The sequence below is a fragment of the Nannobrachium achirus genome (genome assembly GCF_963921795.1).
Source record: "Nannobrachium achirus genome assembly, chromosome: 3".
NCBI lineage: Eukaryota > Metazoa > Chordata > Actinopteri > Myctophiformes > Myctophidae > Nannobrachium > Nannobrachium achirus.
Genome location: NC_137812.1, coordinates 19,224,799 through 19,237,479, shown reverse-complemented (window position 1 = coordinate 19,237,479; position 12,681 = coordinate 19,224,799). Strand labels below are relative to the sequence as shown.

The 12,681-nt window shown below is 41.5% G+C and overlaps 1 protein-coding gene across 2 annotated transcripts; it reads left to right on the top strand.

Moving 5' to 3' along the window:
- The first annotated feature begins 1,882 nt into the window (after positions 1 to 1,882).
- LOC308281443 (uncharacterized protein) lies at positions 1,883 to 12,457 on the top strand. 2 transcript variants are annotated; one of them, XM_080721621.1, is made up of 15 exons: positions 1,883 to 2,069; positions 3,313 to 3,414; positions 3,624 to 4,019; positions 4,427 to 4,528; positions 4,701 to 4,933; positions 5,038 to 5,216; positions 5,370 to 5,463; positions 6,537 to 6,881; positions 7,557 to 7,610; positions 7,959 to 8,022; positions 8,200 to 8,291; positions 8,399 to 8,513; positions 9,499 to 9,774; positions 10,236 to 10,412; positions 11,636 to 12,457. In XM_080721621.1, exons 1-15 carry the CDS (start codon positions 1,997 to 1,999, stop codon positions 11,848 to 11,850), a joined length of 2,517 nt encoding a protein of 838 aa, XP_080577747.1. In that variant the 5' UTR covers positions 1,883 to 1,996; the 3' UTR covers positions 11,851 to 12,457. The 2 variants fall into 2 exon arrangements, with proteins under 2 accessions (XP_080577747.1, XP_080577746.1); XM_080721620.1 differs by having other exon boundaries at positions 9,496 to 9,774.
- Positions 12,458 to 12,681: the final 224 nt, after the last annotated feature.

Sequence of the window (12,681 nt, the reverse complement as noted above, 5' to 3'; positions counted from 1 at the left end):
ATGTACAGCAATACATCGTTATTTCTCATTTCCTGATTACATTTACTGATTAGATCCCGCCTACTGCATCCGGATTGTCACCACGTCCGCATAACACAACGTTTCCGTATCCTCTCTTGGCCGGAAATGCCGTTATAGCAACCAACGTTGGGTTTGGCTTGCTTTGAATTTTTTTGAAACAGATAGCAGCAATCTTTTGCAGTCGTTTTGGAACAAATAGCAGCATTTATGTTTTCTCAAAACGATGTCATGTTTTTTGTAACATTTAGGACGTAAACAATGTTGAAGTTGATTCTGAAGGTTGTCTGTAATCGCGGGTTGCTCAGACAGACAGAGCAGTGTACACTGGGGTTGCTATGGTGATGGTAAAAGCGTCATGACGCAAGGACTTCTGCGCATCTACGTCTGCTCTGCTCCTCCCATAATTCATTGCGGTTTGTTTTCAACTCAGCGCGGTAAGACCAATACATTTTCTCTCTTCCATTTGTTTATATAAAATACATTGTTTAATCTGAACTAAACACTAAATCATAGGACCACAACACGGGGTACCGCTGTTAACATGTTAGGGTGTGTATCAAGTAGCACGTTGCTCGGTCTGTATAAGTGTAAAACTGGTTTACTGTGGAGCTACGATAAGCTATACTTGGCTCAACAACATCAACAACATGTCATGAGCTTGCTGGGCTCATCATAGAGTAGAATTAAAGGGGCTGATATTTAATGCCTTTTGATTGATTGATTGATTGAATGTGGTATTTATTAGTTGTTTTGGATAGGAAAAGGTACAGTTTCATGACAGTACAGTTCACTGGTACAGTGTCAACTAAAAGGAAACTCGGGCTTATTTGTTATTTTCCATTGAAATACTTAATATCCTTACGTACCTTTGTAAACTATGCCTAAACCTAACCTTAGCCGCAAATTGCAACACTAGATTTTATTTTAATCGGATGAATCTAGGGTTGCAATAGCCAATGCATCAAAACAGTTTTTTGCTATCTGATTGTAATAAACAACTTCAAATTCACCTATATTGGGGCTCTATGGAAAGATTATTTCTAACCTTATTCTCAGTAAAACAAATACAAGAATTGAAAATCTCTGCAAGTTTCTTTCCGGCGACTACCGGTTACACTGTGTGTCCCTCTTCATTTGTGTGTTGTTATTTAGGGGACTGTCCCATGGTTACCATATTTATTCTATCTGCCACCACTAAGACAAAACGAAACGTAAGCATTATTTGCAATGTACATGTTGTGAGCTTATGGATCTAGCTCTTAAAACTGAGATGTTATGTACTAATTAGCTTGACATGAAAAACGTGGAGAACCACTGCCATAAGGGTCTATTCTGTCTGTGTGTATTCTGTATCTCAGGATTACAGTGTATGCAGCTATTAAAGTGTTTTTGGGCTATATGAACAAGTATAAGATTCTGTATATCTGGTTAAGGGCTGTGTTTACTATTGTACATTGACATTCTGAATAGTTTGCTTAATTGCTTTCTCTTACAGATCCTTCCAACCAAACTCTCCTAACCACCAAACTCCTAAACAAACAACAAAAACCAAAAGGCACTTTTAAGAGCCACTCTTTCTCTCTCTCTCGCTTTCTTTCTCTCGCTTTCTCTCTCTCTCTCTCTCTCTCTCTCTCTCTCTCTCTCTCTCTCGCCCGCCCTCCCCCCTCCCCCCCCCCCCCCCCCCCCCAACCCCACACCCTTCTCTTATTGTGTGTGTGTGTGTGTGTGTGTGTGTGTGTGTGTGTGTGTGTGTGTGTGTGTGTGTGTGTGTACCCTTGTTTGTCTTATCGTTGTTTTTGTCTGTTTTTTGTTGTTATCCGTCACCATGAGTGATCCAAATGCTCTGGTTGCGGAACTCGAAAGGAGTTTAAAGCGCACAAAAGCAGCAGCTGTGGCCAGTAGTCTCAATAGCGTGATTCCTCCAGAGCCACAATGGCGACCACCATCAACACCAGCGAAGAAGGCAAAGGCACCGATGGTGAGGTGGAAAAGGAGAGACAGCGATGGAAATGTCATCCCTGCAAGGCCAGGATCAACCAGAAATCAGGGTCAGTATTGTTATACCATTAACTTGTTTAGACCTGAGGCCGATTCTAAAATCCACTTTTAAATTTAAAAAGCTTTTGCGATCCACCCACCCATCTGACCACTTCACCCGGCAGCTTATCAGCTGCCATGCTCCGTGGTCATGTGGGTGGATCGCGTGCATTTTCAGAGCATGTGTTCAATCAAACGATCCAGATTGACTCAATATGTTTTTCAAGCTTTTACGGTTTTAACATTAATCATTTTAATATTAATTATCATTTTTTTACTACCAAAACCTCCACCGGCTGTCCGTCCCTGAGTGAGTGAGTCAGTGAGTCAGTCACACTTTTGCCCTGCTCATACAGTATCTCCACAACCGTTGCCCCCATCCATGCCACATTTTGCACACACACTCCTTACCTGCCAAACTACAACCTCCAAGGACCCTGGGGGACCCCCAGGTGTAAAAAATGACCAAATGTGCATATTCCTAGGCAGATAAGTGACTGAACTGTCCACATTATGGTTTGGGAAATAGTCTATGATAATATTATCTCATGATAATAACCAGTAACTACCGTCACAGCAAAAAGGATAGTTATATAGTTATAGATTTTACAATTTATGCATTTAGCAGATGCTCTTAATCTAGAGCGACTTACAATAGACAAGGAAAGCACAAGGTAATCCATCAAATTCATAGAACAAGTAATCGACCAAGAATCTTTCAATAAAATCAATAAAACTAAACAATCAAAACAACAACACACATCAATAATATGTACATTGAAGCTATACACACTATAGCCTCAACATCAGTCTATATACTGTAAAAATGCAATCTAAATTACATTTTAGCAATTGCATAAGCTTGTACGGTGGTCAAGGGAAGGCAAATGCTATAGTACGTTCTATGGGCTACGGTGGGGTCTGAAGAGGTGTCTTCAGATTACGGCGGGAGCTACGGAGTGAGTCTGCTTTTCTAACAATTCTAACTTCAATGGGGAGTTCATTCCCCAGTTTGAGGGCTAGGAGGAGAAGAGTCTAGGAAGAGTTAAGAAGCATCTAGGACGAGTGGTTTGTCCAGGGTGTTTTAGTGAATGGAGGGAGCAAAGAAGAGGGGTAGACGTGAAATCTTTGGTTGGTTGAAGACCAATCATGCTTTGCGGCATTCTTGATAATTTGAAATGGCTTAAGCGCACATGCCGGGAGGACACTGAGGAGAGAGTAAATGTTGACATGAGTGTTTTGTTTTTGTTATAGCTGGTCCGAGTCGGAAGGCTCATCCAGGTGGCAAGAAACCTGTTCCTGACAACGATGTTCCTGACACAATCTCTGAGGTCTCCTTTGCTGCAGATGCTGTTGGTGTGTATTTCATTAGTGCAAAGCTATATGTTCATAATAATATGTCAATGAGTTTGAATGTTAATTATATTTGTATTACACGTTTACCAAATTAAATGTGCAACTACCCTTTTCACAGCCATTGTTATACTTATTATACTCATTATTATACAAATTATATTGTAAAACATAACAATGTTGCCTTTCAATATCCCATACTATCTTAACAGAGCGTTTCATACAAGAGCTCCAGCACTCCCTGAGTGTTGTGTCCGCTTCCATCGAGCAAGCACCCACCCCAACAGCTCCCCTCCAGGCTTCCTCTGACTGGAGTACACGGAACCACTCTCTCTTAGAGAGATGGCTTACAGAGAGACCCCGGCTGATTAACAGCGTGGCAGCGAGGGCAGATGTAGGCACACACATGTGCCAACAATGTGCCCTCAGTCCAGCTGCTGTCTGCTGCCATGGATGTGAACCACGGCCATTCCTGTGTCCCGAATGTGACATCAAAACGCACACAGACACAAGAAACGTGATGCACAACAGGGATGCCATGACGGCAGGGTTCTTCCAGCCTTTGCCTCCAACGACGTGTATTGTAGACAAGGTTCATTGCCGTTGTGGTAAGTTCTTGTTTGTGAGTACACCATAACATATCCTCAGATCATTAATCTCATTACTTAAACAAAGCCTTTTTTTGAGCGGTGGTCACAACGCTCCTATACGTGGCCGTGTGTGTGGGTCTGTCTGTCTGTCTGTATGTCTGTATGTCTGTCTCTGTGTCCGTAGCCTGCAGTAACCTTTTCTGACCACACATGTTAAGGGAGGGGCGCTGTTACACACACACACACACACACACACACCACCGCTCAGTTCACACGAGTGTGATTTTTATTTGTCTTACGGCAATGGACTCTTTTTAACCTTTCTCAAGTAAAGATTCACTCTCTTCAAATGGTTCCAGCAATCGTAATGTTGTATTTCCTATTTGAGACAAATGATCTATATTCAAATGTATGATCTTTTTCAGAGCGCTTTGTACCCGTGCGGATCCCAGAAAGTATATGTTGTTGTGCTAAAGAGGCATTGAGGGTCAACCCAGGAAAGGCTGTTGCTGTGATCACAATGGACGGTAAGGATGTAATTTTCTTTTCTTTTTTTTTAAGCATCTTAAAAATATTTGTACTTAGTAATTCCCACAAGGTTTGTCATAGGTGTATTTATGAAATCAAACAAATGCCCATTGACTAATTTATGCCATGCTAAGTTTTACATTACATTGGGCATCTCCTTGATTTTTCTAGGGCGATATGATCTCAGTATGCCTGACCTGCGTTGCGAGTCATGCCAAGCCAGTTGGACTGCTGAAGTGAACGATCTAATTCGTAGCAATTACTGGCCTGCAACACTTCAGTTTGCAACAGTTTATGCCCAGGATATATTCTTCTCCTTTGAAAAAATTAAGATGGCTTCACCAGGAATGTCCTGCCAAGCATTTTTAAAAATGCTGGATCAGCGAACTGTTCATTTTGGCCGTGTGAGTATCTAACTTATTTAGTCTACAGGATATCTCTTTTTTATGTGCATTTAATTTGTTTCTTATTTATTGCCTGCACATTATAAGCTGTTCTTTTGAAATAGACAGGGAAGATCCATGCAGATGCCTTCCAGAAGAGCTATTTTCAGTGGGCAGCTGTACAGTATGAGGTCGAAAAACTGTGCAAGGAGAAGCCCCTTGTGTGTCCTGCTTGCACACCAGAAATGGTTGCAATTTCAGTCGATGGAAATCGCAAACATTATCGCTTTAAGAGCGCATCCAGGTACTTCAAAATGAGTATAATGTAACAGCATTTATATTAACAAGAACCTTAGGCTGAAATATATTTTAAAATGTTGTTGAGTATTCTTTCTTTCTTTCTTTGATTCTTTCTTTCTCTCTTTCTCTTTTTCGTTGAATTTTCTTTATTTTTTAGATCTGAGGAAAAGCCCATCTTTGATGGAGTCTTCATAGCGAGGGATGAAGATGTTACCAGATTTGTGGACTACATACACCAGAGCACCAATCATGTAAGATTGCATACTATAATTATATTTCAAAATGCGCTCTCCTCTCACTTTGAGGTTACTTGTTCATGCTATCGTTGGTCTGATTGAGGATCATGATGAGATAAGCTATCGAGGAGGAGTGGATTAGTTTGCTGGTTGGTCTATGGGGTAGAAACTGTGGAAGAGTACACGTACTTGGGTTGCAGGCTAGGGCTTCGAGGACATTTGTTCCCACAAGTATAGGGCTTCTGAAAGTCCCATCTCAGTTCAGCGCATAAAATGTTTATATTATGACTGGTGGCCTATTCTACTTTTGTATCATGTCAGTGATTTGTTAGCCTCGGAAACCCAGACTTCTTTAGGCGATCGGAAGAAAAAGAAGCCTGGGCGATCGCGTTATGATCACTGTTGGAGGAAGTGTAGAATTTCCCTAACCAATCAGAGTGCAGAGAGCGTCGCACCGAATGTGTTGACGTCATGACACAGCAGCGTTCTCTGCACTGAGCAGAGGAGCAGAGGGGGGAGGGGGGAGGAGAACACATGCTATTGGCCAGAGACTCGCGGAGAGACTCACCGCGCCCGCCCATCTGCCCTACACAAACAGGTCTGCGTTAGGTTAGAGTGGTGATTTGTGGGTTCTGTCATTCACGTATTGTGTTTGTGTATTATGTGTTGAGATTTTGTGTCCTGATGGCTGCTTTGTGCAAAAAGAATTTCTGTAAGGACAAATAAATCATCTATCTATGCTTTCACGAATTAACAGTATAACAGATATTTGACGTGGTGATTCATATATATGCTTTGTTTTGTTGTACTTTTGTTTTGTGTTCCCACCCTGGATGATGATGTTTGATCTTTTGTTACCTGTGCAAGCAGAGTGCGCAAGTACTGCGTTCAGTGTTTCTGTGGCTTTTGTGTCTGTGTTGGTCATTCAATGGGAAAACCATTTCAAAAAATAAAGGGTGACGTGACAGACATCACCAACATGAAGTGCGACCTAATATAAATAACAAGACGCAAGTCGGCAACTCGACAGAGTGCAGTCTAGTTGGCTCCTACGAAAGGTTTTTCATCGTCAATTTTCCATATTGTAGGTCCCTGGGAGAGGTGTTTGTGGTGGCCAGTGGACAGCTGCCAGAGAGGTATCCAGCCGTTCCTCAAGCAACATTGATGAGCACGGACTGGAGATTGCGGCGTGCCGTCATGGACTGCTACTTGGTGCTCTGAATATGTTCAGGGGAGAAATATTTGCATACCCATTGTACCTGCAGAAGCAACTGGCCGATAGGCAAATAAAGTTCTTCTGCATGGACGTAGCATGCAAATATTGGCCATACCTTCAAAGAGTTGCAGAGAAATGTCCAGAGTTAAACCATCTGCTTCACATGAAACCTTTTCTCAGCATATTTCACGCCAAGGCCCACGATTTTAAATGTGAAGTAAGAAAACATTATTATGTGATCTGTCTGTCCGTCTGTCTGTCCGTCCGTCTGTCACACGTCACACGTCACACTTTTGCCCTGCTCATATCTCCGCAACCGTTGCCCCGATCCATGCCAAATTTTGCACACACACTCCTTGCCTGCCAACCCACAACTTCCACCCATCAATTCCCACATGGCCCTCTTCTAGCGCCACCATGAGGCCAATTCTTGCAAAACACATTTTTGGACACTGCTCCTACAATATTTGCCCTAAAATCACGCAAATCGGTACACAGTATGTCTACACTCATCTCATCAATATGGATATGTCTCACATGGCCCTCTTCTAGCGCCACCATGAGGCCGATTCTTGCAAACACATTTTTTGACACTGCTCCTACAGATTTTGCCATAAAATCACGCAAATCGGTACACAGTATGTCTACTCTCATCTCATCAACATGGATCTGTCCCATATAGCGCCACCATCAGGCTGATTTTTACAAACATTTTTTGACACTTCTCCTACACATTTTGGCCTAGAATCACGCTGCGACCTGACGGTCGCTTATCTCCCGATTAGGGAGTCTTACTGGTTATGTGATAGTATTACTTACTTAATTACTTTATCACCACATGGATGTCACCCTAATCTGTGCATTTTATTTTTGTTGTATACAATTTTCCCAGGTGAAATGGAGTGGAAATCATCTAGACGGGGCTGGTTTAACTTTGGGAGAGGAGGTGAGATACGTGATATCATTATGTAGCATTGACTGTTATGGACACTTTTTGGGGCTAAGGACACTTCTTGTTTTGCAATGCATTGTTACGTTTTACCTTTGTATTACTTAATGTTTTGAGGTGACATTTATGGAGCATTGACTGTTATAGACACTTTATTTTCTAGGTTTTTATTAGCTACTGACGTGTATTGTTGATTTTTCATATTTTTTTAGCCTTTTTTCACTATACATAACAGTACCTTTTCCTTTTCATACTGTTGCGTGTAACCTTAACTGCTGTGCTGCCTCTGGGCAACCGATTTCCCCCCTTGGGATAATAAAGGTATCTATCATTCTATCTATCTAGGTAGAGCAATGCAATGCCTTCCTCTCTCGGATTGCAGTGACCACAAAACATATGTCTAAAGCAGGTGAGATGACCACATCAAAAAAGTATACTAGTATAATAATACTTACATAATAAGTTAACATGAATTTAAATATGCAGCACACACAGACATGTTGACTCGAATGACCATGTGCTGTAATCAGCAAAATATTGGCATTTTCAATGTTTTTGGCAAATTTGCATACATTTATATTTGCAGGACGCACAGATATGTTGAGCTTAATGGCCATCCACTGGAATCAACAAAAGGTTGACGCTTTAACCACTTCACTGAGTCGCCGATATCAGAAGGTAATGACAACAATGATGTTATTTAAGATCTTTAATATTCCATGTGGCAGTATTTGACCTGTTTGAGACAACATTGTTTTCTTGTCTCTGATTCTTTGTCATTGTAGGCCGTCAAAGGTCTTCAAAGCCAACTGCAGAACCTAGAAGCATTGAAGGTCGAGTTCGCAGTGGCAGAGAGCCAGTTGGAGGATTGGGCAAAGGATGTCCAGAAGTGGGCAGAAGGTGAGGAATTGATTTTTGTTAATGCACACATTATGTGGCAGAATCATATCTAGGCTTTGCATAATGTGTTCTAAAGTTATATTTCTGGAATCTTGTATGTTCAGTCAAGTTCAACAACTGATACATTCATCGTCCAGACCAATAGGGCTCTGAATCCCTGTGCATAAAAGCACATCCAAAACGACAAAGTGCTAGCTGGGGTGGTGGAGGGCGAGGAGACGTCTTAAGCACAGGGGTTAAAGTATGTACAATTATTGGCAAAACAAATTATAATGATATGGAATTTATTCATACAGCACATTTCCAGACATTGCCAAAAAGTGCTTTACAATGCAGGGTAAAAGAGCAACATGATAAGCAATTAAGGAAAAACTACTTCAAAAGGTCAATGAATAAAATAACACAGTAGGCAGAAAATGTAACAAACACATGCAGATATTATTAAAAAAAAATGTCAGAAAGAATTTAAGAAAAGGTTTTAACATAGAGTATGTTTTTTAAGAGGGGATTTAAAAGATGACTGAATTTGCAAGGTCGACTGGTAGGGGGTTCAAAATTGGGAAATCTCGCTCTTTCGAACGACCATCATTTAGACCGGAGGGTTAGCGACTCACTCCACGGAGGTTAGGGTTAGGGTGAGGGTTAGAGTCGGGTGTCGAAAAGATGACATGTAGTAACAGTGACACACTCCCGTTCAAAAGCCCCAGCAGCCTTTGTGATAAACTGTGGGGTGGAAGCCCCTGGGAGTGCCTTGTCTGAGGATCTGAGGCTGTGCACAGGCTTGTAAGGTTCCAGCATGTCAACTGGGAGCATGTCCATTCACAGCTTTAAAAGTAAAATCTTTAAATCGATTCTGGCGGGTAACCATTGAAGAACGCTAAAATGGGGGTGATATGGTCAAATTTCCTGAGCTCACTGACATTTGGTTTCTTAATCCATGTCTTATACTGTGGTTTTGTATCCATCTATTTCTTCCCTGCAGCAGCAACAACTACTGCCGATGAGCCAGATTGCCCAGATGCCTTGTCCAACAAGATAGAGATGCTGGTGCTGGGGATCAAGAGGAGGTCTCAGCGTCTGCAGAAAGACACTGACGGATCCAAAGCTCGTGCCAGGATCCTTCGAAAGATAAGGAAGGAGAAAGAGATCCTAGGTTCTGTTGTGGAGCAGTACAACAGGATGGTTCCTGGCACAGAAGCCCTGGTCATGGAAACCATCCTATCTGTTGAAACAGCATGGCCATGGCAGCTACAAGACAGTGGTATGTACACTAGCCTGTTGACTGATCCACCAAATCTGACCTATAATTAAAGGGGAAGACCACCCATTTTCAATATTGAACTATGTCATTAATATACCTTACAGGAGTTAAGGAGAAAAAAAAAAGAAAACGTTCCCCCTCTTCTGTGTTGCCTAGAACTGGAGGATTGATTTTGGGGTTTGTATTGCAAATCACAACTTGATGACATCACACATTGTACTTTACAATACAAACCCCAAAATCAATCCTCCAGTTCTAGGCAACACAGAAGAGGGGGGACCTTTTGTTTTATTTCCACACAACTCCTCTAAGGTATATTAATGACATAGTTCAATATTGAAAATGGGTGGTCTCCCCCTTTAATTACACATAATATACACACTTGCTTGTTGAGTGTACAAGTGTCTGTTGGCTAATCCTACTCATTTTCTCTGTGAATCTTTGTCATAAATGCATTTCAGGTTCTGTGGATCTCAGAAAAAAGAGACGGGCGTTTGACATCATCATGTCAGTAAGGAGACTCACAGAGGAGAAGAAAATCCTGGTGACGGAGATGGAACATCACTGGAAAAGCCTTTCAGTTTATGCCCAGGACCTTAAGGAGCTGTCCTGCAGTGTATCTTCTGGGACACTGATAAGTATGTATTGCAATAACACATTTAGGTATGCTTATAACACAATATAATTATAATAAGCCCCAACAAAGTATCTTAATTCTTAATAATGTATTTTTACAATTATTATAATGCATTAGAAGAGTGATTATAAAGCATTATGACATTGTCTTTCAACTATGACAATTAACATGTGAATCCTAGGACAAAAGGCGATATACAAGTGCACCATTTAACCATTATACATTTGTTTGTCATTGGCTTACAACTGTAATTATAGTTTTATTGCGACAAAGGTCGCAGTTTACCATGAGAAATGTCACAGCTTGTCTGTGTCCATAGACGTGTATGTGTACACACACGTCTACGGACACTTGTCTGTGTCCGTAGACGTGTGTGTACACATTTTTACCGTCTATGGGTTGGTTCCCTTGACATATCACATGTGATATCACATGTGACATCACCTTTGTAAAAGTCCATATATGGGTATTCCCCAGAATCCCTTTTATGTCCATATATGAAGATCCCTGATGTCATCGATATATATCACTGGTCAGATGGTCAAGACATGGCCCATATCTGTGTGGCTGGTTCAGATAGGGATCTCCATGTATGGGCATACACTATCTTGTATGTTGTGATGTCATGGGAACCACTCTTCCCTGATGTCATCAATATTAAGCCCATATCTATGTATGGGCATAAAATATATTGTATGTTGTGATGTCATGGGAACCATTCTTCCCTGATGTCATCAATATTAAGCCCATATCTAACAGGGTTTCATGTGGGAATGCCCATATATGGAGGAAGACAGCCCATATCTGTGTGGCTGGTCATAAAAGAGATGTGCTATATAGTCAGATGTACATATAATATATACATGGATCTCCATATATGGGTAACTGGTCCGAAATACATCACTAGCCAGATGGCCAAGAATTTGCGCGACCTCGCCCTTTAGGGTGAGGTCGCATGTCGCACTAAGGCGTCTTACTAGTAAGCTACTAAGCTTACTCCAATTCATTTTTACATGGCCTTATAAGTCATTATACGATTCTTTACAATGTGTTATGGTTATTTTTATAAAGCATTATTTATGAGTGCTATGCTTAAAACTGTATAAGTATGTTTATAACACTTTATAGGCATGGGTGCATAGTAAGTGTTACACCATTGCATGAATATAATGGAAACCGCTGATTAATGCAAGTAACAGTTATTATGTTGTGTTCTCCCCCAAGACTCACCGTGGGACCTTAGCGAAGAGGGGGTGAAAGGGCTGCAATGCATTCTCCTCAGCAAGCAGTGGAACCTCCGAAAAGTGATGACGCAGTCACGGGAACGTTACCTGCTAGTTTTGACTGGGGCAGAGAATGTCAGCTTTTTGGATAACGCACCAGATGCTGATGATGATTATCAGAGTGACTCCGACTTGTCTGAGGACGATTTAGAATAGGCAACTCTTTTACCCCGATTTTACCCCTATGTGGACTACTGAACTAAGGGTTGCCCACCTGCCCCTGGCAGATAAATAAAACTCTCTGGCAGGTGAAGTTTGCTTTCAGGTTGCCCGACTGGGGACAGCAGGGCTGTGTTGTGTTGTTTTGGATGGAGCATGGGAGAGGAGAAGGAGAGAGGAGGTCAGTGACTCTGGCCCTCAGCAAGGAACACAATCCAAACATTTATGAAGAACGCATGAGGATACAGAGAGCACGTCCCCTCTCCGCTGTTTGAGAGGGTACGCCAAGTCGCCAACGGAACCATCTTTCTAAACACAACATGAGATATCGGCCATAAACGCCTGAACGTTACAAGAGCACTCTTTCTTCTTGTCTGGGGAATGTAAAATAAGAGCACTGTTTGCCTAATGTGCTGTTGTCAGTGTTTAGTAGAACATGACATGGACTGAGACCTTACTGTCAACCCCTGAAATAAGATTTATATTACAATATCACAGTAAACATCCATCTAAACCATTGATATTCTTCAGGAGGCCCAGAGGCCAAATGTCTTGTTTTCTTGTTGCCCTGTTTCACATTCCAACTGGAACACATTCTATATTCAAAAAATATATTTTGGATGGCTGGTTGTAGGATGATAATCTTTTTTTTTTTTTTTTACCGTTAACCAAAACCTGTTACATCAGCTTGTTGCCTGCTAAACAGTGTTTTGTGCTACAGTACAGAAGTATGTCTATTGCACAGTATGTGCTGTAGGTAGGCTACTATAGGTTCCATAATGGACATGGTGACTTACAGACAGCTTCATACCTTTACGCATTTTGATG

What these genes read in the sequence shown, in the direction of transcription:
- LOC308281443 (XM_080721620.1), top strand. Translation starts at nt 1,997, where the DNA reads ATGGTGAGGTGGAAAAGGAGAGACAGCGATGGAAATGTCATCCCTGCA. An exon ending in CCCACGATTTTAAATGTGAA is followed by an intron (nt 6,882 to 7,556) that starts GTAAGAAAACAT and finishes CAATTTTCCCAG; the next exon opens with GTGAAATGGAGTGGAAATCA. An exon ending in ATGGCAGCTACAAGACAGTG is followed by an intron (nt 9,775 to 10,235) that starts GTATGTACACTA and finishes AATGCATTTCAG; the next exon opens with GTTCTGTGGATCTCAGAAAA.